At 50.1% G+C, this 27,221-nt stretch overlaps 1 protein-coding gene across 2 annotated transcripts; it reads right to left on the bottom strand.

Annotated features, from left to right (window-relative positions):
- Positions 1-325: 325 nt before the first annotated feature.
- Positions 326-25,964, bottom strand: USP28 (ubiquitin specific peptidase 28). Of its 2 annotated transcripts, XM_082493763.1 has the most exons (26): positions 25,910-25,964; positions 23,008-23,085; positions 21,537-21,669; positions 20,185-20,296; positions 19,359-19,521; positions 18,379-18,465; positions 17,402-17,539; positions 16,901-16,974; positions 16,287-16,363; positions 15,761-15,909; positions 13,503-13,630; positions 13,237-13,332; positions 12,341-12,520; positions 11,447-11,661; positions 11,131-11,201; positions 10,589-10,817; positions 8,984-9,187; positions 8,290-8,429; positions 7,920-8,105; positions 6,908-7,003; positions 5,722-5,900; positions 5,549-5,627; positions 5,128-5,207; positions 3,905-4,028; positions 2,889-3,087; positions 326-1,471 (listed from the first exon to the last, which is right to left on the bottom strand). In XM_082493763.1, exons 2-26 carry the CDS (start codon positions 23,074-23,076, stop codon positions 1,296-1,298), a joined length of 3,384 nt encoding a protein of 1,127 aa, XP_082349889.1. In that variant the 5' UTR covers positions 23,077-23,085; positions 25,910-25,964; the 3' UTR covers positions 326-1,295. The 2 variants fall into 2 exon arrangements, with proteins under 2 accessions (XP_082349889.1, XP_082349890.1); XM_082493764.1 differs by lacking the exons at positions 6,908-7,003; positions 7,920-8,105; positions 25,910-25,964 and having other exon boundaries at positions 23,008-23,158.
- Positions 25,965-27,221: the final 1,257 nt, after the last annotated feature.

Here is a 27,221-nt window from a genome sequence, read left to right as displayed (position 1 = left end):
AGCCTTTCCGCTCCCAAAACCGTGGCTCCAAAGAAACCCTCTGGCACTGGTCACAGACGTTTCCTCAGGAGCCTCTCCCCAGTCACCCCTTTTTCTGCTAAAGCAGCGACATTCCCGTCCCGGCAGCTTCCTAGCACTCTGCTGTCTCCACAGGAGAGCCCGGACGAGCTTGTGCGCCCGCGCACCCTCCTGCCCGTCTGGGAGCTCCATCAAGCTGCAGACATTTTGCCAACGTTATTTTTTTCCCCTCCTCTTTTTCTTCACGTTGAAGCCAGGAGGACCCTTAAGGGACAGCACTACAGTGAAATGAAAACACGGAGGGAGCTTTTTCATTCTAACATAGAACAAATGCTTTTATTGCACTTTTAGAAAAATCTGCATAGTCCTCACAAACGGGATCCCCCCTCCCCGTACTCAGAACATCTGGTTTAATACAACTGCTGCAGCTCAAATGCAAGTACAGGCAGCCCACAAAAGGAAATTCAACCAGGGTACGTTTTTTTACAGAAAGTCAACAAGAAAAAAAACCCAAACCAAACCACCACCAACCAAAAAGGAGCTGGTTCCAGCCCTGGCCGCCGTCAGCAACCCTGATCCGGCACAGGAAATCCACCAGAGGTGAGGGGGGAGGTTCCCCGCTGACCCCGGGGGGGAAGACCCCGTGGGGTGCAGTGATCTCCCTTAGCCAGCGGCGACAGTCCCGTCACTGCCAATGTTTGCTTTGCCCTTTCCCAGAGGGGAACTCTGGCAGATTTTCTTTGGCCAGTGAAAATACAAGAGGCAAATGCCCACGTGGCTTGGCCAAACAGGCAGCTGCACACGTGACTGCCCCCATCCTACAGGGTGTGGAACACTGCTCCCCCGCACCTCCTGGCCATGCCATTCGGGCTCCTGCTGGCAGCAGCGTGGCAAGCTCTGCAGTACCCACGGACCGGCAGCCGCTCCTAGTCTGGCTCACCGGGGCAGCCAGGCGCTCGCCCCGCTGCCAGCGCAGGCCCCGGCAGCCTCTCGAGAAAGCTGCCAAAACAGAAGAACCTCCCAAGAGGGGCCGGGGACCGTGTGGCAGACGGCTCTGCCGGGGACCTGGCAGGTGGTTCAGGTCCTTTGCGTCACTGCTTCACCTTTTCTCTCAAAAGTGCAATGCCGCTTTTTATTGGTTCGTCGTTACAAAGAACACAGCTCAGAATCCCAGTCACCCCTCCGCTTCCCTCTCCTGTTCCGACACGGCCCAATGGGGGGACGCTGGGCGGGGGGGCTGCGGCGTGCACACCACGGAACGGCGAGGAGCCCACAGCCTAGTTCACCCTCACGGCTGAGGCCCCGTGAATGGACTCCATGACGGCCGCAAAGCGGCTGCAGAGGTCGTAGGGGGAGTTGGGCCGGATCTTTGGGGGCTCTTTGAGAACAATGACTTCAGCAGAGCAGTCGAGGAGCCGGGGCAGCAGCTCGCCCAGCTTCATCTGCAGTTTTGCTGTCAAGGGGGAGAGGAGATGACAGTCAGGGGCACTGCAGCAGTAACAGACCAGATGGCAGAGAGCTGCGGGGCCGCCAGCTCCAGAGCTGTGACACCGCTTGGGGAATCACCTTCCAGCGCTGGAAATAGCCCATCTGCTGCAGGCAGGGATGAGCAGCGCCCGCTGACGCAGAGCAGGCGTTGCACCAGCCACCGGCTTGGGTCTCGCCCCTTCCTCTGGTCCTGCCCGCGCACCCACCGCTCCACAGAGGGGAGCTCTGCTGCGCCTGCCCGCCCTGGGGACAGTGCCACGTCCCACCGTCTCCACATACAAGATGCTGTACTGGGTAGGTCAGAAGTAACTACGTGTTTCACGGTGACACTCAAATATTGACTTTGCATTCGAATGAGATGGAGCGCTTCTGCCGCTTGACGTCACAGCCTGTAACGTCTCAGACCCTGGCAGGCATTGCCCGCTCCTGGCAAGGGATGGTCCCCCAGGAGCAGGCCATGCTAATGCCACCAGACCACGTGTTAAAGGACGGGCACCTTGGGATGGAGAAAAGCAGGCAAAGAGGGGCAACGCTTCAGGCAGCTCACACCATCTGGAAGCTGCAAGCAGCCCACTTCCGTTTCTCTAAAGTCTTCTGTACAAGCCCAAGAATGGGAAACTTGCATATATTTATCCAATTTTTATTCTTTACCACAGTATTTTGAGAAGAAACCTCTGTGGTTTTGCCTTATCTTCCTATGGCAAGTTTACCCTCTGCTCCTGCCAAACCCCCTGTAATGATTCCCCAAACCTGCACATGCAGACCAGGTGGGTCAAAACCAATTTCTCTTAACAAAAATGACCCGAGAGGAGCGGTGGGAGCCCGACTCCAGGCTGCGGAAGGAAATACAGACCAAGAACAGCTATCCAGAGCCGACATTCAGCCATAAAACGCCCAACCTCTCTTCAAACCACCCAGGTCCTCTAAAGCTGCTCCCCCGTGCAGCCTTCTGCAGCTCTGGCCGTGTTCCCCCTCCCTCCCGAAGAGGAGCGCGCCTCCACAGCTGAGCCTGCCAGCATCTGCCTGCCATCTACGGGGAACCCTCCGTTCAGTCCGACAAGCTGAAACGAAAGCACATCTGGAGAGCGCTCAGCCATTCCTTGGAAATTAGCTTCGCACAACTCCAGGAGGAGGAATCCTTCCTCTGCAGCTCTAGTGCAAAAGGCGATTAACCTCTTCTATAACATAATTTGATGGATGATTCAAATACATCTCTCCTCTCACCATCAGAAACACTGTGCTACAGTGTAGCGTGCTACAGTGCAAGCGCCAGGAATCTAAGTGAGTTTTAAAGGCTCCTTTCATTCCTTTCTGGCTCAGATCTGGATGCCGCCCTGCCCACAAACAGCACAGAAAAGGTAAGGCAGGTGGCCGGTCCCTACCGTCCATGTCTTCTCGTCCCAAATAGGAGCACCAGCGGTTCCTCATGACCTCGATGGCATCCAGGTCCTCTCTGGAGATGTCGAAGTTGTTCATGAGGTGCATGCAGGGGATGATCAGCTCGTTCAGGATGCCAACGCCCTCTGCCACACGAGCTTCTTCACGGCTGACGAACAGCGATGCCGCCACCTCGTTCAGCTTCTGGAGGAGGAGGGAGAGTCAGGGTCAGAGTAGCCAAGAGCAAGCACAGCCCTCAGGAAAGGCGGATGGCTGGGGCCCTTCACCATGGCCACGCAGAGACGCGAGGACTAGCAGAACCAGCCATCAGGTTCTGGTGGAGGAGCCACCATTAGTCACAGGAATCACACCACAGAAAACAAACTGATAAATACACATACTTAGATACATGTAATTTATCTATGTACAGAGTACATACAGCTTATTTATAATTCTGGTTTTAAGATGTCAAGATCCAGACCTGCCTTTGCCCAGACCCCCTGAGAGCTGCACTGCACATTTGTTCAGTGAATTATTCTTTCCTGGGGTTCCATACCACTGCTGGCACTCCGTAAGGGCCAGGAGCCGCAGCAACAGGTACAAGAGAGCCAGTTATGCCAGCCTTTGGCAACCGCGGGGCGCGAACTAGAAACAAATCTAATTTTTACGCTGTTTTTTCGCCCCCTGTGGAAAAGGACATCATCTTTTGCTCAGAGAGAGAAAGCCATTAAGAGTAGAAATAAACATTGGGGGAGGGAAGGAAGGGGATGGACAGAAAATGACACCACCACTGAGTTCACAACACAAGCGCCGAGTTAAAACTCAAGAGCGTGTTCAGCAGGATCCGAACCTTCCCCCAAGAGGCAGCACGTTAATTAAGTGTGCTCCTAAAAGGGGTCCGGTCCCCTGGGCAACGCAGACTGAGCAGCCTGAAAGTGAACAGTGCCACCGGAGCCGACGTCACCCGGGCTGCTCCCTGCCTGCCTCTCCCCGGCTGCGCGTGGAGCTCCGCAATACCAACCAGGAGACACTTCCTTCTGTAGAGGGCAATCAGTGACTCGCTCACTCCTCTGCCGGCTCCCTTCAGCAGCAGCCTGCTGTTGCTCTGGTAGGCGTAGACCAGGTAGGTGAGGGACTCCTGGTACCTAGGAGAGAGCACCAGCTCTCAGCATCCCGACCGCTGCACAGCGCTCCTGTCCACTCAGGGACGGGCTCTGCTTGGCCTGCACGGGAGCTACCCTCGGGCCCCGCAGCAAAAACTGCTTCCCTGCCAAAGCACAAGCGGACAGCTGCCCCACGCGAAGCGATTAACGTTCCTTTGTGCCCAGCGTGCCACACGAGCACCTTCGGAAGAGCCCTTCAGAGCCCAGTGTGCGGACAACCCGGCCCCGGCATCAGTGCCAGTGTCGAAGCTTTCCCATGTTGCTCTGGGAACTTTGCCCTTTGAGAGAACACCCAAAGCAGCATGGAAGGTGATGTTTTCAGTTCCTGACATATTTCTAGCTTATAAACCCCCTGGTGAGGAAGCACAACAGCTGACAGCAGTTGGGTCAATGCAGGGAAGCTCCACCATGCTCTGGCCCAGCCTCTTCTCAATTTGCCCGCCTGCACCTGGTGGCCCATCACTGCTAACGGCCTGAGTCCCAATCTGCTTCCATCCATGAATAATTTCTGAAAGCCACATTATTTTCCGCATTGGGAAAACCACTTTTCACATTACAAACCCTTCTCAAAATGGCACTGTCATTCCCCACCCTTCACTATTTACGAAAAATACAGGCACTAAAAGAGTAGGGAGAAAACAAGGCCCTTTTAAAATTCTTAAGAGTCCAGAGTACTCCAAAGCACGTGTTTATGCAAAGTATAATGTCCAATTTGAGACAGTTTAATTTTAATACAGGAGCAGAGAAGGAAAAAAAAAAAAAGTGATGGCAATCATTCCTGCAAACCCACCTCTGGAAACGGGAACATAAAGCTCCACTTCACAGAGGGAAAAATTAGGGGAAACTATGAAACTGTCAGCCAGGTAGCCAGCCTGTCAGCAGAACAGTTAAACTGCTCACCAAGAGTGACTGGGGATTCAAGAGAGGGCTCTTGGCAAGTCAAAGAGAAAGACCCCTAGCTTCAAACATGAGGCTGAACGCAAAACTGGCCAGCACAGGTTGGGACGAAGTTCTGCCAAAGCGGCCTTTACTTTTCGGCTGCAGCTTTTCTTGTCCAAAGACACAATTGCAATCCACTTACTTTCTGTTCTGGTACAGCTCCAACCCTGTCAGCAGGTAAACCGACACCTTGCGGAAAAGACTGTAGTCTTCGTGCCATCTCTGTTGAAGAGCAGCAAGAAAGCAGAGCGTCAGCTTCACCCGTGACATGCACACACGCGTTCCACGTTCCATCGTTACTCTAAAGCGAGTAAAGATCTTACCCTTGGAAGGGTTTAAGCCCCTCTCATAAGCCACACGTAGATCCATTCAGTCACATTCCCTAAAGCTTGGGAGACCCCAGTGCAGTCAACTCCCCCTTCCAGCATCCCTCCGCAGACACGCGCAGCATGGGAGATGCCGGCACGCCTGCTTGCCACAGCCGCCTTTGCCAGGGCCGCCTGGCGCTGCGCTCCCCGCTTCCCACAGCACGAAGGGTCAATGGCGGCACCCGGGTCCCTTACCTTGTACTCCTCCATATCCACATCGTCAGGACCGATTTCTCGCAGCTTGGCTCGCGCCACCTTCATAATGCTAATGGACCTGCTCCATATAAGCAGAGAGGGAGACAATCGGGACAATGGCCCCGGCTGCTTCCCAATGAGTGAAGCCCCCTCTTGGAGCCCACAGCACAAACCTTTCATCGTAGCTGAGGTTTTTGTCCGCAAACTGCTCGAGAAGGGTCCGTTCCACCACCTGCTGGGGAGCGTTGTTCTGCAGGAAGTAGACAAGCACGTGCTGCAAGCGGGCGTCGTTCTGAGGGGTGGGAGTCTCTTTGGCCAGCAGGTAGAGCCGGGAGTACTCCTCGTGGAACGCCTGCCAATGGTACACACGGACTCACACATCCGCTCTTCCGCCATGGGAAGGCCACGGCAGATGGTACGAAGCTTAACCCTGTCCCGTAATGATGAGATTCCCATGGGTGACACCCAGCCTCTGCTACTGGGCTATATTCCTGTGGCGAGTGGAAGCCCACCTACGCCCAGAACCAGCAACAAAAAGCACCTGCAGCAAGGCAAACCACAGGCATGGAGCGTGCGCTTCTCAAAGGCACCGAGACGTCGACCTGCCTTCCAGCAAGCAGGGCGTACCGCTGCCTCCGACAGTCCCAGTAAGACTCTTGTGAGTGCTGAGGTTGTAGAAATCGATGGCGATATGCCTACACCTGTAGTAAGGTGCCAGAGTATCTTGTGATTTATCTTCCCGGAGAGTCATAGCATGGGTGATTTCCCCCGTGTGGCATTTTTAGTTAAATCTACCCGCCTGCAAAATCTAACACCAGCTTCAATATTCAGCAGCACCTTACTCTTCCACATCGCTGCATTCAAGGCCTACATTCCTTGAGGACACGTTTTACAAGAGAAGTCACAGTAAGTGTGCATGTTCAGGACCAAAAAAAAAAAAAAAGGCAATTTCACGAGTGCTGGTTTATTTTCTGACGATGGCACTGAGGACCCAGCCAAGAGATTCTGGAAGGCATGCCAAGAAAGGCTGCTTTTTGCTCTCCAGATGGAGAGAACTGCCAATACTAAAAGAATAAGCAGAAAAAATAGTGAAAAGTCAAAAAAGAAAAAAAAGGTGGTTGTTTCGCCGGGGAGGAGGGAGTTCTGTCTTACAAGCTCTAAAAAAATTGCGTAGAACTGAAGGATGTGTTGTCACAATGAGAGAGCAGAAACGGAAATGCAGGACAGAAAGGCCCTTAACTCAAAGAAAGACTGCACAAATTGCTCCCTTCACATTCCCGACATGTCAATACAGCATAGATTCTTCATTGTGCGAAAACAGACATCCATATGATTGGATTTAGCAAACAAATAAGATACCTTAACGAGCCCTGCTTCAGACCCATCTCGATCAAAGGTCTGGCGGGCTTTTGCAATAGCCAGGATGACACCTTGCATGGCTGGACTCAGCATCACCTACCACGACAGCAGGAAAACAAACACAAACAAGAAGGAGGAAAACGGTAACAGACAGGGAAAGAAGAGAAGACACGGTGAAGAAAGGAATACATTTTGCAAGGATAAGGCATAAAGGCAATCATGTGAATACAAGGCGGAATAAGCCAGAGCCGTGATTCACTTGTGCACTACCGACTCCACCCAGCACACGCACTTCACATGCAGCGGTGTTTTAAGCACTTAAAGGTCTAAAGGCTGCTCACTCCGAGCCCTGAGTTTGCAAACTCGACATGCGAGACCGCAAAGCTCGCCAGCCATACGCCCTCTGTGTCCCCTTCAATCCTCTCAGGCAACACAGACGAGAGCACAGCGCCCGTGGCGGAGCCGTGCCTGGTGCCACCTTGCACTAGCACAAATCAAACGTGGAAGCAGTAACAATCTGGGGGTGGGTGTGTGAAAGCCAATTGCACTTGGGGAAAAGACCAAACTTCCAAAATGCTGCCTGGGTATGTTTGAGCACGGTTAACCAGTCAGACTCGACAAGTCAGTAGCTAGGCTGCCATAAGTCATGCCGTTAGCTGTTAAAGTCTTTGCAAGAGGGGATCAAACTCTACCTGAAGACAGTGGAGAGGCTTGTCAATAAATTAATACCGCTAGGATCAATTTTGATATAGTTGTGCCAGAAAGAAGACTGAAAGGAACAACGGGCGGATCTAACGATCGAGTGCTTTTCTAATGGCATTTAGGAACGGAATTACTGAACGATTTGGTCTGGCCGCCTTCATTTCCACTGTGGGGAAACAGACTCTGTAAACAGTGCTGTTTCTCTGACAGACTACTGTCGTCCCCAACCTCCGGAAAGCTCAAAGCCAGCTAGCTACAAAGCTACAGGTTAACGACCGGCGATAATTAACCCTTGCACTGGGATGTGTACCTCCTCATTATATCCGTCTGCATCGGATCTAACGGGAATCTTCCCCACACTGGGGATTTCCACTTCAGAGACCTGTGAGCTACTCTGGGCAGCAGGCGCTGCTTCCTGAGCCTCCTGCGGTTGCTCTGCCTCAACGGTAAGGGCTGTGTCTCCCGGCTGGGCCTTCACTGGTTCTACCTGCTTGGGCTGAGGCCAAGAAGAAAAAGATGACAAAGAGTAAGAAAATCCAAAGCAAAATCCAGGACAGCAAAAGGGGACCGAGCTAAATGTGGCAGAGCTACAGAATTACACAGAAATGGAGAAAACGAAGTTCTGTCAAGCAGGAGAATACAAAGAGAAGCCAGGGTCGCTTCCTGGGCTCAGCCCCTACCTCGCAGAGAGCTGCCTCAACGCCATTCTTTTCATAGGCGTCGGCGGTGTTTGCGATGGCCTTGGCAGTCTGCTCCTTGGCGATCCTGGCATGCTCAGAGGACAGGGAGCGCACGCTCTGCTCGCAGACTGGCGACTGATCTGTCAGGACAGAGGTGTGGGATTAGCGAGCACGAACGGCACCATTTCTTATCCTCTCTTCTTCTAAAACATTTTCATTTGTGGCTTATCTCCGCAGGGTTCAGCAGCTGCTCTGCTCATCCCAGAGGCGGAGGCATTTCACCGTGAGCTGGCACAGGCCCCCTTTCGGTGTGTATGGCACACGCCACCAGGGATGGCCAAGTAACGCTTTTCCCCCCACAGAGAACAGCGCTTGACCATTCTCTACTCAGTATTTATTACAAAAAAAAAAAAAAAAAAAAAAAAAAAAAGAAAGGTCTGGAAGTGAAATGATCACTATTAAATGAATGGAAAACAGCATTTCTGGTGACAGGCCTGGAAGGATGCGCATGCAAAAAGAGCAGAATACCCTGTTGTACTGGCAGGACAGAGCCCCCACCAGCTGCCTTTGCTACTGCATCAACAGGTTCTCTAAGACATCTGGAAATTCACGCGAGTTTCCGACACAGCGGTATTTTTGACCAGCTGGCTGTTACCGGTTTCAACACAGCTTATGAATTCCAAGGGGGTATTACCTGCTCCCGATTCAGAAGAGAGGTCCTGCGATTCCGAAGCGGGTGAAGGCTCCATCTGAGGGATCTTGCAAGACTGCTCCTCCTCCCACTCCTCTGCCTCCTGCTCAAGCCGCCAGTTGTCCTCCTGGATGTAGTGCCTCAGCTCTGGGGGCAAGGCTTCCACCTCCTTCTGAAACTGCCCAAGCTCCGAGCCACCAGTTGTGTCTGGAAGACATGCGGGACTGGCATAGAGCGACATGTCATCGCAGGACACCACCACTAGAGATGCAACAAATACACAGTATCATGCAATGCCCCAATCAAAGCGACTGTGGGATAAATGGGAAAAAACACCAACTTTCTACTGGCTTTGGAATTTAAGATGATTCATAAGCAACAAGTGGAAAACTAAAGACAAATCCACAGAGTTATCTGAAACAAAAACCAGTTTTGTTCCACCTCTGGACAGCATTTGTCACAGAGAAACGCCAGAAGCCGTGCCCGCCGATGCAGGAGGTGAGAAATCCTCCTTCTTCAAGGGCTACTGCTGTCCCGAGAACAGCGTTTACACTGCCAGGGGCCGGGAAAGGCACAGTTCAGCGGGAGGCACCGTGTCTACAACGCTACACAGCACACAAAGGTAGGGAACTGCAGGGATCCCACAGCAGGAGTGTCAGGTCAGTATTTCTCAGCGCTTTTTACATCTGCTTCAGCACTCAGTTTTAAAACAGCACAAACCCCAAGCAGTATCAGTTTTAGACAAGTCTTCACATTTATGAAAAGCGAATGGCAATTCTCTACACCAGATTGTTCCTACGCACCCGTTGTAAAAGCAAAGCATCTTTAAAAAGCAACAAAAATTGCATTAAATAGGGGGGGGAGAAAAAAATGATGGGTTCATTTCAGAAATGGAACCGTCATAGAAAGACAGACAAAGAACAACCTCCAGATCCTCATCAGCCATATTTAGCAATGAACAGAATGACAGTTCTCCATTGTTTCTTTCTATTTATTACATCAAAATGAACCACGCCTGAAATTATTAGGTTCTTCTACAGCTGTTTGCTATGTATAGTGCCACGTGCACGATAATTTCTCCCCATAACTATTTATACATACTCGCAAGTCGAAGCCACTGTTACCAATAACTCACGCATGAAGAAAGGCTGCATAAAAAGAGCTCTGTTTAGGTCCAATATAACCATCTCACTAAAAAACGAGCCACCAAGTCAGAAAGCGTGACAAAAAGGGGAGAAATAAAGTAGGAGGTGTCCCACGTGCCCTCATAAAAGCAGCACTGTCATATAAACCATATAAAGAGTCAAAGTGAAAAACTCCAGCAACAGAGGCGTGCTGGAAGTGCCGAATGGGGAGCTGGAATATTTCTACTCATTACTAATACAGAAAGCATGGTACCTGTTCTCACCGGTACAGTTCTTGCCTCAGTTTTCAACCCTACCAGGGATTTAGAAACTAACGGAGTATGGAGCAGATTACTTCACTTCTATCTGGGGTGAAGCTCTTTGCATTGTCAAAAGACAACTGTGCCAAAGAGGAGTTGAACATAACGATCAGGCAGGCCAGAGAGACAAGGTAATAGACAAACGTCTAACTAACCAGCAGTACCTGCAAGGAAGCGGGACACCTTATCGCTTATGTACATCAGGCAGTAGGCACTGGCATTCTTCAGGCCTCCGAATGAATCTCTCTCCAGTTCCTCCCACGACGATTCCGTCACCGAGATGTCGTTGTATTTGAGCCAGCTTTGTCGAGGCTGGTCGTATATGTAGGCCCAGTAGTGGCCGGCATTTGCTTGCCCTTCGTGTACCAAGACTGCGTGCAAATGGTAGGGAACCTGCAGGTTCACAGGGACACAGCTTTCAGACATACTTTTAGTAAAGGAATTTGTCTGACCTCTGTACAAATACGTTCACAGCTGTAGCCTGGTACAGACTCTTGGTTCATACACTGAATTCCCTGCTACGGGAGAACTGGCTTTTAATGGAAAAAGCAACAAGATTTTCATAAAGAATCCCTTCTCTGCTTCATCATAATATTGGCATTTTTAAAAATACAATACAGCGGACAACTTAAGCTGACAGCTACTAACACAAAACAATAGCAGCACCGTCAATTTAATATCTGCCTAAGGAAGCCGCACGTCTCACCTGCTGTAGGAGAGGGTCACAGTACATTTGCTCGATGGACAGGTGGATTCTGGCAATAGACTCTTTCAGATCTGCCAAGAACATCACGAATGAGAGAAATACATAAAAAATAATGACTGCTCATCAGGCTATGCCAGCTCCTTTCACTCGGAACAGTGAAGAGAAAGCCGTGCAGTAACTATCAAATGCACGTAGCGCCAGGGCTGACGCCTGTGCAAGACCAGCTGTAGGTCAGGACGCGTCCAGCTGAAGCGACAGAGGGGAAATCAGGCTGGCGTTCAACAGAAAAACCACAACAAAGACGTTCGGGGCCAACCTTGCACGTCCTGTTCAATCTCGTTTCTCCATCGCTGCAGACACGTCTGGACGAGGCTCAGCTCGTCCTCGGAAATCACGCGAGGAGCTGGACCTTCAGACATTTCCGCTGGCAAACCAGACGGCTGGAGTGGCGTACGCGATTTTTGCTGCGGCAAGGGATTTGCCGAAAAGAAAGCTGCATCTTCAGTCCCAGTATCCTTCCCTTCCAGTACGCTGCGAAGCAAATCCAAGAGGAGCGGACAGGTTTTCTCCAATCTTTCTCTTGTATTTTTCTCTTTTTGGAAAAGAACGTGAAATAAACCAAACCAAAATTGCTCCAGAGGCAGAGCAGGATTTCCTTTCCGGGACAGTCCAAAATGTAAAGAGAATAGGTGAAATGTACTTCTACCTCAATGGACAGAATTAACACATAGGACAAATAAAAGCTCAAATTCTACAAAACTCTGAGCATAGCTCCACACTGAGCAATTTTAAAAATTCCTTCCCTTACTACTAAGAAACTCCTGTATTTACTCAGCTTAATTTAGAGCTTAAACCAACTGTGCTGGCCAGGTTTGTAATAATCCAACATTGCAGTAATTTACTGGTTGACGAAGCCAAAAAATGAGTAGGCTAACTAAGAGAGCACATCATTTAACTCGGAATTGCTGCTCAGACAAGGAGTGCGGCAATGCTTTTGGAAGACGAAGAAGAACAGACCAGATGCAGTGTCGTATTTGCACAAACAGAACCAAATCACGAGCGGCTGGCTACTTGCGCAGGCAGTCATACGTTACAGCAGCGTGCTCACAAGTGCTCAGATAAAGAATCCACTTTTAGGATGCAAACCAGGAGCGTTTAGCTGAAAGACAAAGCATTCTCCTATGAAATATGTTTATTTCTGTTTACTGACCCATTCAGCTGTGAAAGCCCGTCCAAAACGGGAGGCTCGGTGTGGGACGGCAGGAGTGTTGTCCGAGAGCCCGGAGCAGAAGAGACAAGGACAGCCGGCTTCGCAGCGACGAATTCGAGAACGTACTGGAGCATGTCGGGCAGAGGAAAGCGGGCTGGGCCAGAGCCGTACCTCATGTACCTACAGAGACAGGCGAGGGGTCACGCGAGGGAAGGAGCGTGAGCAGTTGAAGCTGAGGGGACGACAGAAGAGCCACAGGGAAGAAAACTCCTGGGCCGGGATGGAGACAGGTTAAGCAGTGAGGGAAGGAGGGGGAAAAACCCAGGTGAGGCAAAGGGACACACTCACCACCTCCTGCCTTGAAAGCCCGGAGCCTGCGGGGCACTGCTCGGCAGCAGCCAAAACTCTGGCGTGCTGGCAGCACCCAAACCAACCTGGCTGCTGCGGAGACAATTAACTCCACCCCAGCCAGGAGAAAAAGAAAGGAAAACAAAATCTTCCAGTTGTCCACAAACCAGATCTTTGTAACCAGCCTCCTTCCTTCCCCAATAACTAATGGCAAATGCCAAGCTGGAGGGGACATCCAATATAAAAAATAACACACTTTCTTTTTAATGGATTCCTGGGCTTTCTCACCAAAACCGGCCAGCGTAGCTGACAGGGACAACTGTACTATTTAAGGGATTTAACCTAGTAACAGCATCAGTAACACTCAGAAGCCACCAAGCCCACGAGTTTGTTTTCGAAAGCACCCTTCCTCCCGCCATGCTTCTCAGCACAGATCCACTTCTGTCTGTCCATCCTCGACAAGTTCCTCCTCTACCGGAAAGCTCCTTTGGAAGGAAGTGTTTGCATGCTGCCGCAGGGCACAGAAACACAGCCAGCTGGCTACTCACCGTTCCAGCTTCTGCTGCAGAATCCCCATTTTCTCCTTCAGTCTCTTCATTTCTTCTCTCTTCATCTGAACGAGCTCTTTACTGCAGTAGAGGTACCTGAACACAGAGACACAGTGCCCCGCTGCCTGAGACTGCCTTACTCTTGGCACGCACAATCTTGCATAACTATTTTAGAATCCTTCCTCGCTCACCCATACGACCTTTGCAATGTCTTTAACTACAACAAAGCAATAGCTTTAAACGTACCGTGCAAGAGAACAACTCACCTGTCCATATAAATAGTCTGGGGAAACTCTAGCTTGGTGTGAATTTTCTCTGGCTGTCCTAGGGACTGATTGAACTCAAATCGGGAGAGTTCAAAGGTCAGTACTGGTGGGAGTTTTGTAAACCAGCGCTGTAACAAAAGCAGAAATGCCCCCAAAGGGACTTGTTTTAAGGTGACTGCTAAACAGCATGCTTTAGACCAACCCTAAATGATTTTAGACTGATCCTAAATGTCTCTTGGTCTTTAAATACTGATCTAGTATATATTTTCTTTACAGAGTGACTAGGCAGATCGCCCAATTTCACAAAATTAATATTTCTGCTTTCATTTTACATTTTTAGTGTGAAAATGTCTCATGACAGCTTTCAGAACGTTACTTTTCATTGCCCGATGCACCCAGCTCGATGGATTATTAATGGGTCCAGCACTGAATTCCACCAAGTTAGCAGACACGACATCAACCCTGGATGTCAGCTAAGAGCCTGCGAGAGAGTTCTTTCCCACTGCAGATTGCATGCAATGATGAAGAACAAAACAGAAGTCCTTACACAGTGCCCAATGCCTCCTCTCTCAGTCTATTGACAAACTATTCAATGCAGGAGATGCAGAGCAGGAACCCACGTTCTGTACATTTCCTACGCTGCTCCACAGAGCCATGCTGAAAGAAACATTCTGGCTTGAATGTACCCTTCCTCTCTCTCTTCCTGGGATGACCAGGGCTTCCAGCACCCGCTGCCCCAGGTTTCCTGGCCCTGCCTTTGCAGGCAGCCCCAGACAACACTCCTTGCTGGACCCAGGACACACAGGCTGCCATAGCCGTCCTTTGCAGGGGTCACGTCAGACCTCCTGCCGCAATACACCCACCCCACTCCAAAGTGCAGCAGCACGGTTTTACACCTAAAATATTGCCAATGAAGGTGATTTCTTTGTTTTTAATTATTAAAAAAAAAAAAAACAACTTTGGAAGGAAATGGCCAGGTAGCAGAACTTTCTGAGAAACAGACCAACCTTCAGAACAACAGAACATAAACACAGAGAAGGAATGATTTACACACCTATTATCTAGGAGAAATGCAAGGTCTCGTTAATCCCACTGATGCTTTGAGCTTCAGTACACTCACCTACATTCCCAAAAGACAAAATGCACCTTATTCTCTATGTCCCCTACCATGCAGTCCTCTAGCCACGACATCCTAGGGAGTGAAATTAAGATGCAGAGTTTTTCCAGTCAGATTTCTTAGACATAAAGCCAGAGCCTTTTCCTTCTATCCAAACAGACAAGGAATGATTAAAACATCTCCGTGATCAGTCCAATCGCCCTTCTTTTCCGGAAAAGGATTTGGAGGACCTGCAAAGCTTGGATGGAAAAGAACCTGCCGGATTAGCCCCCTCTGCCCTGCTGTCTCTGGCACCAGCCGGCACCGGTTTCACTGGCAGCTGCTGCCAAAGCACCTGAACGGCTCCAGGCAGGAGCCAGGAACACTGGACACCAACAGCCGAGTCCAGAGGTGGACAGGGCTGCCCAAGACTTCATTTCTCCTTTGTTGGATTAAACCACAGCAATGCATTTTTCAGATGTTCTTCATAGAACCGAAATACCTTTCCCTGCCCCCTCTACGCCAGACACCTTTGCAAATTTCTTCATGGTATTTCCCAGGCTTTCCCTCAGCTAACTTAGCTGCACTTACACATACGGGGTGCTGAACATAGCGGTACACCTTTTCTTTCTACTTTGCTGCAACTACATGTTTTATGATTGGTTTGTGATTCATGAGATTTAAAAGAAAAAAAAAAATCAGCACAGTCAGAAGGTAAGAGTGAAAATGAGAAGCAAAAAAACACACACTGTAACAGGGAGAAAGATACAAATTGCAAATGCATACCATAGAGTTAAGCACTGTACTTTTACCCTCCGAAAATATGGAGGCTGTGGTTCTCCCCCTACTCAGGTACAGGTAGGCTTCAACAGAAAGAGAGAGACTTTATCACACTTGCATCAGATGTTTACCTTTTAAATTTAAAACAAACTCCTCAAACTGGTTATGTAGACAACACATCTTTACAAATACCATGTACCACTAACATACATTTACACAAGACTCCAGGTATCCAGAAACTATTTTCTATTCAATGCTTAGGGAACGTTTACGATTGCCATTTAAAGTTGTCAGAACATACTGAGACAGCCCTGTGCTGTGTGTGTTGCATTTTTCTGCAGCAAGCAACCAAAAGCTCAACAAAAAAACTGGTAAAACTAACCTCCTGTCCATACTTCACCGACTGAGCGGCTGGGGCCGCAGCCATCTCTCCCTCCACCATGGCTCCTTCCAAGCACTCATTCAAGTTTCGATAACCATTTACCTGGAGGGGATACTGACCAAAGGTTTCGATCTTGGAAAAAGTATTGCCTGGGTGATGGAAATGATACAAAAACCGTGAACTGACTTAAGAGAACAAAACACTGCTTAACTCAAGAGTTTGTCATCAGCACCAGCTTAGAGGTGCTACTTGCAAGAACTGAACCACATCTCGCTGTCTACACGTCTGCCAGGGTAACCCTCCTTCTAAACAAGAGTTTCCGACACGTGAGCACTTGCCAGTATTTAATGCTTTCAGAAGACAGACTCTATAAATGTTACAGACAATTTTATCAGGAAGACTATTTGCAAGTTTAAAGAACTAGGCAATTTCACCAGGAACACCCAACAAAATCCCGCGCCATTGATGCTATAAGTCAAAACACTCAAAGGAGTTAAAAAGTGAATCTACCAAACCCTTTACTCACCCTCATGGACACCCTCCGTCAGGAAAGTCCCGTAGAAGAGCTGTACCATTGGGTTTTCGGATTTGTCCCCAAGGCTTCTGTTTCAGAAAGGAAAAGCACACATTCATTTGCAGCCGTGGGCTGCAGAAAAGCCCCCAGTCACAGTCTAAGCCTTTGCTTGGGAATCCTCCTACAGTCAAAAGTAAAGTTTTCTGTCCAAACACGAAGTACACAGGAAGCTTCTCATCTGCTTTCATACTCAAAAGCACATTATAACACTTATAGGAAGGAAGGAAAGGAAAGAGAAAAAAGTTAAGGCACTACCTTTTGAAATGCAGTTCCAAAAAGCCAGATCTTTCACGTACACCAGTTCTGTCAAGCTCCCCTAAACAGCTTATTTGCTCCGCAGGCCGTGTCAGCATTGAATAACCTCCTACACTTATGTGCAGGAAATGTAAATATAATGCTTCAGAAGCATCTTTCGAGCTTAAGGAGCATCATCCTCAGTTAAAAAAAAACCCTCTCTCTCACTTAGAATTTTCATGTAAAGCCCTCTCATTTAGAATGGCCTCGCATTTAAAAATATGTCTCTCCTCCACATCAGGTCAAACTCTTGAGATCGCAAAAAAACTCACTTGACATTGACAGTGAGCTGGAACGCATCCTCCAGCCAGTCCAGCAGTTTGTGCGTAAATTCACTCACATCTTGCTAGAAGAGAGACAAAAGCGCAGAGTCAAGCGGAATCCCAAGCAGAGCTGTTCGTGGACGGCTGGTCTCCCAAAGGCGCTGGCACACAGCGCGCCCGGTACGGCCGTACCTGCCCAGCTGCCAGGGGTGCGCACCTGGAGCACTGTGCTGGCTTAGACCGATAACGAACACTCTGCTCATCTGGAAACTAGATTGGAGGAAATTATTGCCATCACTACCCAGATGGCGCCGGGTAGAGTGCTGTTACGCTGGCTGTTTAATTAGGAAGCACGTACATTCTGCCTAAATGGCACAGGGACAGCTGCTTGTCACTTGACAAACACAGGAAGAAGCCTCTGAAAGTAATGGCAGGATGGAGTGAGATGGGATTGCTGGGGCTGCGAGTGCTGCGTTGAAGAAAGCAAAAGGCTTCTTAACGGGGTTTTACCTGCTGTTCTTCAGCGGATCTAAACGCGTCCCTCAAGAGTTCCAGCGCTGCAGAAGGGTCTACGAACTTACGACGCGTCCCCAGCATTAAAGCAAACAGATACTGAAGTTCTTGCATGAATGCAATATTTCTTTTTCCCTGCATTGCAAAGAGAAGAAAAGCCAAACCCTTCCTGCAACTGAGAAAAGCAGCAGCTTAAAACAAAGGGCTACAGAATACCACACGCATATATCTTGAGATACACTCACAACCAGGGAAAGAGGCGACATTAAAAAGGCCGAAAGCAGAAAGACAGGTGTGTGTTATTTCTTGGAAGCAACCTGGTCTCCCAGTGGATGTGTGAGAGAAAAAAAAACATAACTGAAACCAAACCTTTAGAGAAAAGAGTGCCAGAAGTAATAGTTGCTGCACCTGAAGGAAAAAGCTGGTGAATTTATGAATGTATTCTGTCTGCACTTGAGGTTTTTTAGAGCATGAAGAGCACATGTGAAAGCAAGTCAAGTGAAGTCTCTTAAATGGTAGCGGCCACAAGCTAAGACACTGTAACAAGTGAAGGATTCTCCTATGTATGCCTTGTTCTCTAGATATCTCCTAAGCCCCTTCTGCTGACTGTTCTTGGAAGGCACCGGGGCTAGAGGGCCCTTCAGATCGGCTCAATACCAGCTCTTCTATGGCATGTGCGAACAAACAAACAATCTGGAGCTACCAAAGAAGTTTTATGGGACAAATTTATCCCTGCACCACAGTCAGGAGCTCCAGAGGAAAGCTTTACGAGAAACAGCTCGTTTTTTTCTACATTGATTCTGTCTTTGAAAAGTATTTCTGAAATCTGTCTTTAACGCAGCCAGTGAATTTGAAAGCCTTTAAGACAGGCACAGGAGTCTCAGATGGCCCCAAATTAAATCTGCCTGGAGGAAGAGTAGAACAGCACACCACAAAAAGGGGAAACTTTACCATGTTACTCGATGAAAACTTACAGTGCGACTGCGACAGCTTTCAAGTACATTTGGTGGGAGAGAGTACCCAAGGACCAGCCTCCGAAATTCTGGCAACTGAAACAGCGACTGGAAGGAAAGGAGAGGGAGAGACCAGTCAGCACCCACGAGGATTGGACTCACGGCAATTTGACACCCCGTTGCCACTCTTTTACTCGACAACCTTTTTGTTAACTTCTAATTCATCGATGACCTTGTGCTACTAGCCCAACTTTTAGGAGGGGAGCAGTGTAGGTGCTGGAGCAGCACATGTGTACCCACCGAAGAACAAAATCTTATCCTGCCATTTCCAGGATGTATGTAACTACTTTAGGAAAGAGTACTCTGTTCTGCATCAGCAAGTTTAGAAAAAGCATCCAAGAAAGAGTGACACTGAGAAAGAGGCCCATTTGCAGCTTTCTTACTGCCTCTTAAAGCTGGAGACACAGAATGAATGTCTGTCTGCTGATGTGAAATGGTTAGAAGAGACAAATCTGCTTAGCTCCACTTATTGTTGTCTCTTCTTGTTTAGGTTATTGCTAATAATATATGCTGCCTAGTTGCTTATTCATTCAAGCTTCTATGCCAGTGTATTCCATTAATGGTAATATGATACATCGCGTATTATGGAGCCAACAATAACCACAGTAAAATTAAATTAAAGGTTCACTTTGCCAGTCAAGCCTCTGTCATTCAGTAAGCACTTGGACATCGCTGTGCCAAAAGCCCCCTGTGTAGGTGCACACGGATTGTATCTATCTATCTATTTTTACGCCAAGTCTATTTAACTGCTCTTTGGCTCTTTCTGTGCATGCCCAGAGGAAATCACAATCATATCAACCAAAAAGAGAAGTCTCATTTGATCATTTACTCACCTGCATGCGATGACCACTTCACAGAGCTGTTGCATATTTAATTCTGACTGATAAACATTTAGATTCCAAGAGCTCAGCAGCTTCAGAAGAACCTTTCTACGGGCTTACCTGTATGACAGCGCTAAACCAACACGTGTTTCCAATGTTTTTCATTCCAACGGGCCAGTCGCCCACTCTTCTCCAGTCATTCTGCTTGGGGTTCTCTCCCCAGACTTCACAGCGTTTCCTTTTGGAGCGACTTTTGTTTTCAGCAGTATGCACTTCCTGCGGTCTGCCACAAAAGATGCACACTGTGCTGCAAAACACCTTCTCACCACGATTCCCCAGAACCATGGGAACCGTGCTGCCCTCCAGCCACAAGCGGGACATCAGAGCCGGGTGCTGCCAGGCGATACCCAGCACAACAGGCACCAGGTGCCTGATCTGACTCCAGAAAGGTTTCCACTAGCAGTGAGGTGAATGGCAAACATGACCGCCAGACAATTTGGAATGATGGAAGGAGGTCGAAGACATGCATGTTTTCCTCATACGCTAGCTGCGTGCAACACTGGCGCCCTTAGCCATTACGGGGGGCAAATCCAACCCACGGTAAAAAGGAGACAGCTACATAGTGACTGGCATGAGGTGAATCGACACATGAGATTTCAAGGTGCTCCTTCACCAGCTGCCACAATGCCAGTACAGCATCCTCTGGTGTGGCACACCAGCAACAGCAGCAGGGGTTGCATAAGCCACAGCTAAACCTGCTTTTTCTATGTCAAACATCACATCGCAGTGCTAAAGGCTGACTACCCAGAGGGCAATACTGCGCCAAGCACCTTCTAAAAGCAGCAGGTACACGTCTGGTAGGTGGTTTGTTTGTTTTGCAGTTATCAGCTTAAGAATCTGCTTACAATACCCAGGAAAAGCAAAAGCACTTTGCGGATCCACTGACCTTTCGGCAGCATCTCTTTCCGCAGCCTGAGCTTTCGGCGATTCCAGTGGTCTGAAGACGTCGACTGCACGGAGGTCGTCTCTGTTGTGCGGGGTAAGTGCAGCAGTAAGATCTAGAAGCGGAGGCAGCATTCTCATCAGCTTTCCACCAGGAGCAGAAAAAGGTTCTCTTTAAAAGGAACTTCTAGAAAACGTTACACTTCACAGATATAATTTTTCAATTGATACAAGCCTAATTTTCAAGCTCAAGTTTTAAATACAAATCCTTGTAGCTTGGATCGTGCTGGGGAACCAAAAAAGCCGTTGAGCGGGCTGGATGAGGAGGACAGGACAGAGCATGCAGCTGCGCACTGGCCAGATTTCTGTACAGCCAAACGCAGAGCCAGAGGGAACACTGCAAACCTCTTCAAATAATGAAAGGGGAACATCAGCTGCTGTTTCTATTTGCTGTGCCTTGACACCAGCGTTAGCAACTGACACTCGTTCGAGAAGTAAAGGATTTCAACAAATTCGGCACAATTGCACCGAATTGCCTGCCTTCACTCGTGTCAGGATGCTCAGCTGTGAGCCACCGCGTGCGCCAGCTATGAAGGACAGGACAGAGGAGTTGAGTAGTTTGGGAAGAGGCGGAGGTCTGACGCAGCGGAACAAAGGGCAGCCGCTCTTTTCTGGGTGGTGCTTCAAAGCTCCCAGCAGAGATTTTTGGCCCTGCGAACCTGTTGATGATAACGTCACTTGGGAAAGCCCCAGTTAATAGATGCGTCATCAGCAAAAAGGTTTAGAGAAACTATTTTCAACCACCTCAGACTCCAATTACACTTTTTACATCTAAACATACCAAACTGACAGCCTGCTTCTGCCAGTACCTCTGACATTAATAAAACTGCTTTTCATGAAGTCAAATTGCTAGCTGAAGTAACACTCAGTTTTCATGAAAATATGGTACTAAACACTCAATTTGCCTGCTGTGCCAGGGGAGCCTGTAGAAAGAAACGTATGCCTTGATGGGGATTCAGTTCTCTACTCCGCTTGCTCTGCTTCAGAAGCTTCCCAGGTTTTCTGCGTTAGGCAAGACCAACTGTTTAAAGTGATGACAGCTTTGTAACTATGATGTGTCATCTACAAACGCTATTAGAACACTATTAAGCCACTTCCCTTTGGGATGCAGCTCTCCTTCATCAGGAAGGTTTCATTGCCTGAAACGTCCCATGGTGAGCACTGGTAACATCGCATCAGCGCCAGGCGAGGGGCCGGTGGGACTCACTGGCAGAAGCAGGGAGGACCGATACTTCCCCTTTCAGCTCAGGTTGAAACGTGTGGAACCGTCCGGGCGAGCAGTGACCAATGACTTACTTTGTGGGAGCTGTTTGCCCACAGCGCTCCCTTCCCAAGGGGACGGCTCGGCAGCGGCCATGTCCTGAGCCGGCTCCTGAACCTGCTCCTCCGTCAGGAAGGTGACCGCTTCCATGAGGTCTCCATTAGCAGCCTGGCAGAACGATAGGGGAAAAACACCTGTAGCACCAGGATTACCCCATCTACCTTCGCACGACATTCAGTGCAGCTGTGGCAGAGAGAAGCACCCTGCCACCAGCCTTGCTTTACCTGGCCGTGGGAGAGAGCTGTCTGCTGGTGACAAGCAGGAGTAAAAAACAAAAATAGAGGAGGCTAGAATTTCTCCGTTGGAAAGCACTTTGGCTTTATTACTAGGAGAATACAGACTCCATTAACTAATTTCATTTCCCTCACAAGAGATTCAAGGAGTCGCAGGAGGCCCGAGGCATGACTTTGCCACCAGGAGAGACTCGCAGGAATCAAACTCTCTGGGGATTTCAAGATGTTTCTTGTACTCAGCTAGGGCTGTCTTCAGACCATCGCTACAGGCTAAACTCTTTTAAGTTTATTCTAACATCTTCTGGACATTACTTCTTGATAAAATATTTAAGAATTTCCTTAATCAAGCCTCTTTGTGTACTTTCAGCACAGCCCACATGCTGCTTCTACATCTCCAGAGGATGGACAGTATCCCATCGCTCCAGACTGATGTGGCTGCAGCCAGTTTAATGCTACAATTTATAAATACCGAAACACACACTACGAGGAGGAACCTTCCCAGGTAAACGTTGCTGCTCCAAGTGCCTGAGATTCCTGTGTCCCTTCACTTTGGAGCAGAGACGGCTGTTCTGGTGAGGGACGAGACAGCCACCAGCCACAAAGCTGCCAATGTTATTGCAGCTGTCCAGGACTCCCCAAGCAGTTTACACAGAGAAAAACCTCCCCCGACTCACCCAATTCGTGTTTACGGTAACGCAGGGATAACAGCCCCGTGGGAGCCACACTTCCAGCAGATGTTTGCAGTGTTTTAGCACAGTGTGCGCTGCTGCGGCAGCACAGACTCTAAGGTCTACTGTTGGAAAAACAAACTGCTCTCACTGTAGCGCGGGGTTGTTCTTTCAGATGCAGATGAATACACATGAACCCCAAAACCACCTGTTCCCCGCTGACACCGACAAGCATCGGCCTCATGTACATGTTCGCCTCACGGGTGCACCGGAATGAAGCACCGGCGAGGGCAGAAAAACAGCGGAGGATTTACCCTTCACATTCAACACGAACCGCCTCTCTCCAGGCAGCACACCCCGCGTGGCTTCCCCAGGCCATGCACGGGTGATTTTAGCGAGGACTGGCTCGCAATCAGCCTGCAGACACGCCAGCGAACGTCCCACCCGTGCATTCTGTGTCAAGAGAGCCTGAACCTGCCTGACTTTTGGGACAAACTCAGAGGTCTCCTTTTGACAGAAAAACAATGACAATGACAGGCACAAACCTTTAGAGCCGCGTGAAGGAAAGCCGAATCTTGAATTCCTGTGATCTCTTTCAGCTGGTTTAAAAGCATCTGGCAATCCTACAGGCAAGAAATAAAGAAAGCTCATGTGAAAACGTGACCAGGACAGACATTGAGCTGTTTCTGCAAGGCCTGCCGAGGGCTCACCGGAGTATTGCTTCTTTCTTTCCTTTTTATCGACGGATTGACAGGAAAACCCAGTCACGCTTGCCTGATGGCAATACCAAGATCAGCTTTAACATCATACTCAAATTTTTCTTCCCCTAAACGTACAGACTAACGGTCAGTGCATTGCATCCCGACGAGGACGCTAGCAGGCCGGAGGGGAAATGCTGCTCGCGCCGTCGGATGTGCCGCACCTGCGGTGGGAAGGGGCACCGCTTCCCCCAGATGGCAGCGGCATGTGCAGCGGGACATATAAGGAGGCTGCGTGTTTGCCGGGCATCTGAGAGGGGCTATTTTAAGCCTGGCCACACATGCCATTTGTGCGTGTCATTTCTCACTGACAACGAGGTGTCAGAATAAGGGCCTGGGGGGCTGCTGTCGCTTCTCCTTCCCTCAGCACACAGGCAACTCCAGTTTTGACGAGATACTCATTCTCGCTCTAAGCCACCATCAACAACCTAGTCTTTCACTGCTTCAACCGCTTAAAAAAACCCCAATTACAGAGATTTTCTCTCCCGGACTTATCAAATCTTTGCAGCCTTGGCTTGCCGTGGGAGCGGTCACAGTGCTTACCGAGCCACAAATAACATTGGTCAACTGGCTGTCGGGAGGGGTGGCTCTCTACGGGGAGCCCCTTCCAGCAGCCAGCCCCGACACCAGGGGTCCCACCACCCCCTTTTGCGGCTGCAGTTCAGCTGCTGTCACCAGCAGCTCTGTACGGCTGAAATCAGGCGCTGCCAGATATGGCACTGTAGCACCGGCACAGCACATAGCATGGAAAGAACATTATGACAGGAAAAACAGCCGGGCCTATATCGCCTATGCCTGATTTTTAAAGGCCATTTAGGATCCTGCTGTCAGCACAGTCCCATGAGCGCCAGTTTCTTAGGATCACACGTTTAATTCATCTTAACCGGCAACATCGCAAATGAATAACTTCAAGTTTCTACTTATTGTCATCACTGGGAAAAAACTTAAGATGCTTTCACACCATTGGGGCGCCAGTTCCACCCAGTGAGCAGTAAGTCAACCCCATGTTTGGGCCATCCAGCCACACTGCTGACGGACACTGCTCCACCCACAAATACCATAAAGATAGCTTGCATCCGCATCAGTGGTTAAAACAAACAAAAATCCTACATTATTTTTTGATGGGAATGCCCCTGACCAGTTATTCGTCCCACCTAAAACACTACTTTTGCTCAACTTTTACAAGAAATTTCACGTGCCCCCCCTCCAACCCGTCCCGCAGGCTCTTTTAGTCCTGGGAAAAGCTGAGGCGCACTGGAAAGCCTCAGGCCCAGCTGCTGGCACGGCAAGGACCCGCACGATAAGGAGCCAAGGGGACAAGGCTCAGGACAGGCATGCTCTCACAAAGGCAAACTGCTTATATCATGTTGCTAATTTTGCTACCTTCGTGAGCGGCATGCTGGCTGGCTAACCCCACCTAACGCTGTAGGGCGTGTTTTTCCATTGGAGAAAAAAAAAGACAACCCATGCTAATAACCCATGCTAATAAACCACACGACAATAACAAAATCCGAGGCAGGACAGGGCATGATTTTCAGGGTTTTTGCTGCTTCACCAAAAGGCGGCCTCACAAAGGCTGCCATCACCACAAAAGCTAATTACCCATCCACTGCTCTAAGTTACTGCTTCATATTCTAATGATTTCCAGCGCAATTTCATTCAGCCTTTGAGAAGAAAGGTTTGTGTTAATAGCAGAGAGCTTATCCTGTACAACAAGTTCCGAGAGGCTTGTGGCCGACTGGCAGCCCACAAAAACCACCGGGAATCACACTGCCTGCAACAAATTTGTTAAGTTTTTGGGGTGTGTGCGTGGTTTTGTTGCTATAACTAGTCTGCTTGATTGCTTTTTGAAGTTATGCGCTGTTGTGCTTTAAACCAAGCTTCAGAGCCGGTAATTAATGCCAGCGTGTTGCTGCTATTAATACATAGTGCACTTGAAAAAACAAACCAAACCAAAGTCCTACCTGCAGGAAAAATAACAACCCAAACCCAAATGCTATTAGTATTAAATTACAGCAACAGGAGACACGTACAAAACCAAAAGGCTGAAAGGAAGGAGAGCACTGGAGATAAAAACGACCCGGTCAGCCAGCCAGCGATGAAACTGAAAGGTTTTGTCATTTTCCTCACTCTAATGCCACTCTCCGCACTCACAAGTAGTTTGTTTTGATGAGAAACTGCAAGCGGGGAAGGGCAAAAGCGTGGTGCAGGAGTTCAAGGGGGTTCCAGAAATAACAGCGCATGAGGAGGAGGAGGAGGAAGGTGGCAGCGTGGAAGAGGGACGCAGAGCCACTGCCTTCAGCCTCTGCACCTCAGCTGTGCTTTTTGTTGCAGTGGGAAAATGGACACAAAGAGGGTTAAAAGCCCACAGGCGTCAGCAGGAACAATACCTGCATTCCTGACCGAGGCTTTTACAAACCAACATCCATCCGGCGGCCAGCAAACTCTCCCTCCATCAACATGCACTGCTGCACACTGGGCACTGTCCTGACACTGACCCTGTGCAAGTGGGAAACAGCTGCTGCATAAATGCAGTTTCTAAATACCCAATGAAAGGGTCAATAACCTTAGCGCTGGCCTCTCAGCTGTGTCTCTTTTGTCCCAAGAGCAGAGATGCTACAGAGAAGCGCAGACACCTGTGTGAATTTGGGACGTGCCGGGCTGCAGTGCCCTGTGCACAGACACTGACCTCCAGAGCACCGCAGAGGAGGGGCGAGCCGTGTGTCCTGTCAGCGCTGGGGTCCAGGTCCTTTTAGAGAAAATTTATGCAGAGCACTGACGTTTAGGAGAAACAGTTTGTGTAAACGGGTACCAGAAGGTGCTGGTTTAGCAAGAGGGAAAGGAGAACACAAATTCCTTGGGGGGGGGGGGGGAAGAGTCCTTGTAAGAAACCACGGAGGATCACAGAATCGTTTGGGGTGGAAAGGACCTTAAAGACCATCTAGTCCACCCCCCTGCCCTGCGCAGGGCCACCTCCCCCCAGCCCAGGTTGCCCCAAGCCCTGTCCAACCCGGCCTTGAACACCTCCAGGGATGGAGCAGCCACAGCTCCTCTGGGCACCCTGCGCCAGGGGCTCACCACCCTCACAGCCAAGAACTTCTTCCTCAAATCTCATCTCAACCTCCCCTCTTTCAGTGCCAAACCGTTCCCCCTCGTCCCATCGCTCCCCTCCCTGATCCAGAGTCCCTCCCCAGCACTCCTGGAGCCCTTTAGGGACTGGAAGGAGCTCGAAGGTCTCCCCGGGGCCTGTCCTCAGAGGGTCCCGTCGCCCCCCGAGGGTCCCGTTCCCCGGCGCTGCCACACCGCGTCCCGCCACGGCCCCAGTGACCGACCAGACGCCCGGTCCGGAAGGCGCCCAGCGGCGGTTTTAAACCAAATGGGCACAACCGGCGCCGGCCGGCGGGGCGGGGGGGCGAGCCCGGCGGGCAGCGGGGACGCGGAGGCGCCGCGCCGGTGTGGGAGCAGCCCCCCCCCTTCTCCCCCCGTCCATCACCGCGTCTCACCGCACCGCCGCCGCCGCCGCCCGGGGCCCGCAGCTCGGCCGCCATGCCGGCGGGGGGGGGGGCGCGGGGCGGGGCCGCCCCCGCGCATGCGCGGTCTCCCACTTCCGGCCCTGCCGCGCGCGCAGCCCCGGTACCCTCCGGTGCGCCCCGCGCTCCGCCCCGAGCATCCCTCGCCCCCGTTATCCCCGTTTTTTAACCCAGCCGCGGATCACGCCGGGCCGGGGCACTCCGGGGGCGGCGCGTCCTGGGGGAAAACCTCCAAGAAACGGTTCATAACAAGGGTGGGTGGTCGCGCGCCCGGGCGTTTCTGGAACTGGTTAAAATCAGCAGAAATGGGCATTTTCCAGGCGCGCCCAGCAGAAGGGCCTCGAGCGCCGGTCCGTGCCCCGCCTCGTGCCGGCACAGCCCAGATTTCACCTTTCTCTCCCTAAAAATCCTCCCCAACCCCCCCGAGGGCAGGCGTGGGCCGTGGGCGCGCACCGCGCATCCCTTGCCTTG

Source organism: Vanellus vanellus (genome assembly GCF_965231255.1).
Source record: "Vanellus vanellus genome assembly, chromosome: 21".
NCBI lineage: Eukaryota > Metazoa > Chordata > Aves > Charadriiformes > Charadriidae > Vanellus > Vanellus vanellus.
Note: the sequence above shows the minus strand (reverse complement) of the source record. Positions and strands in the feature narration are given on the sequence as shown.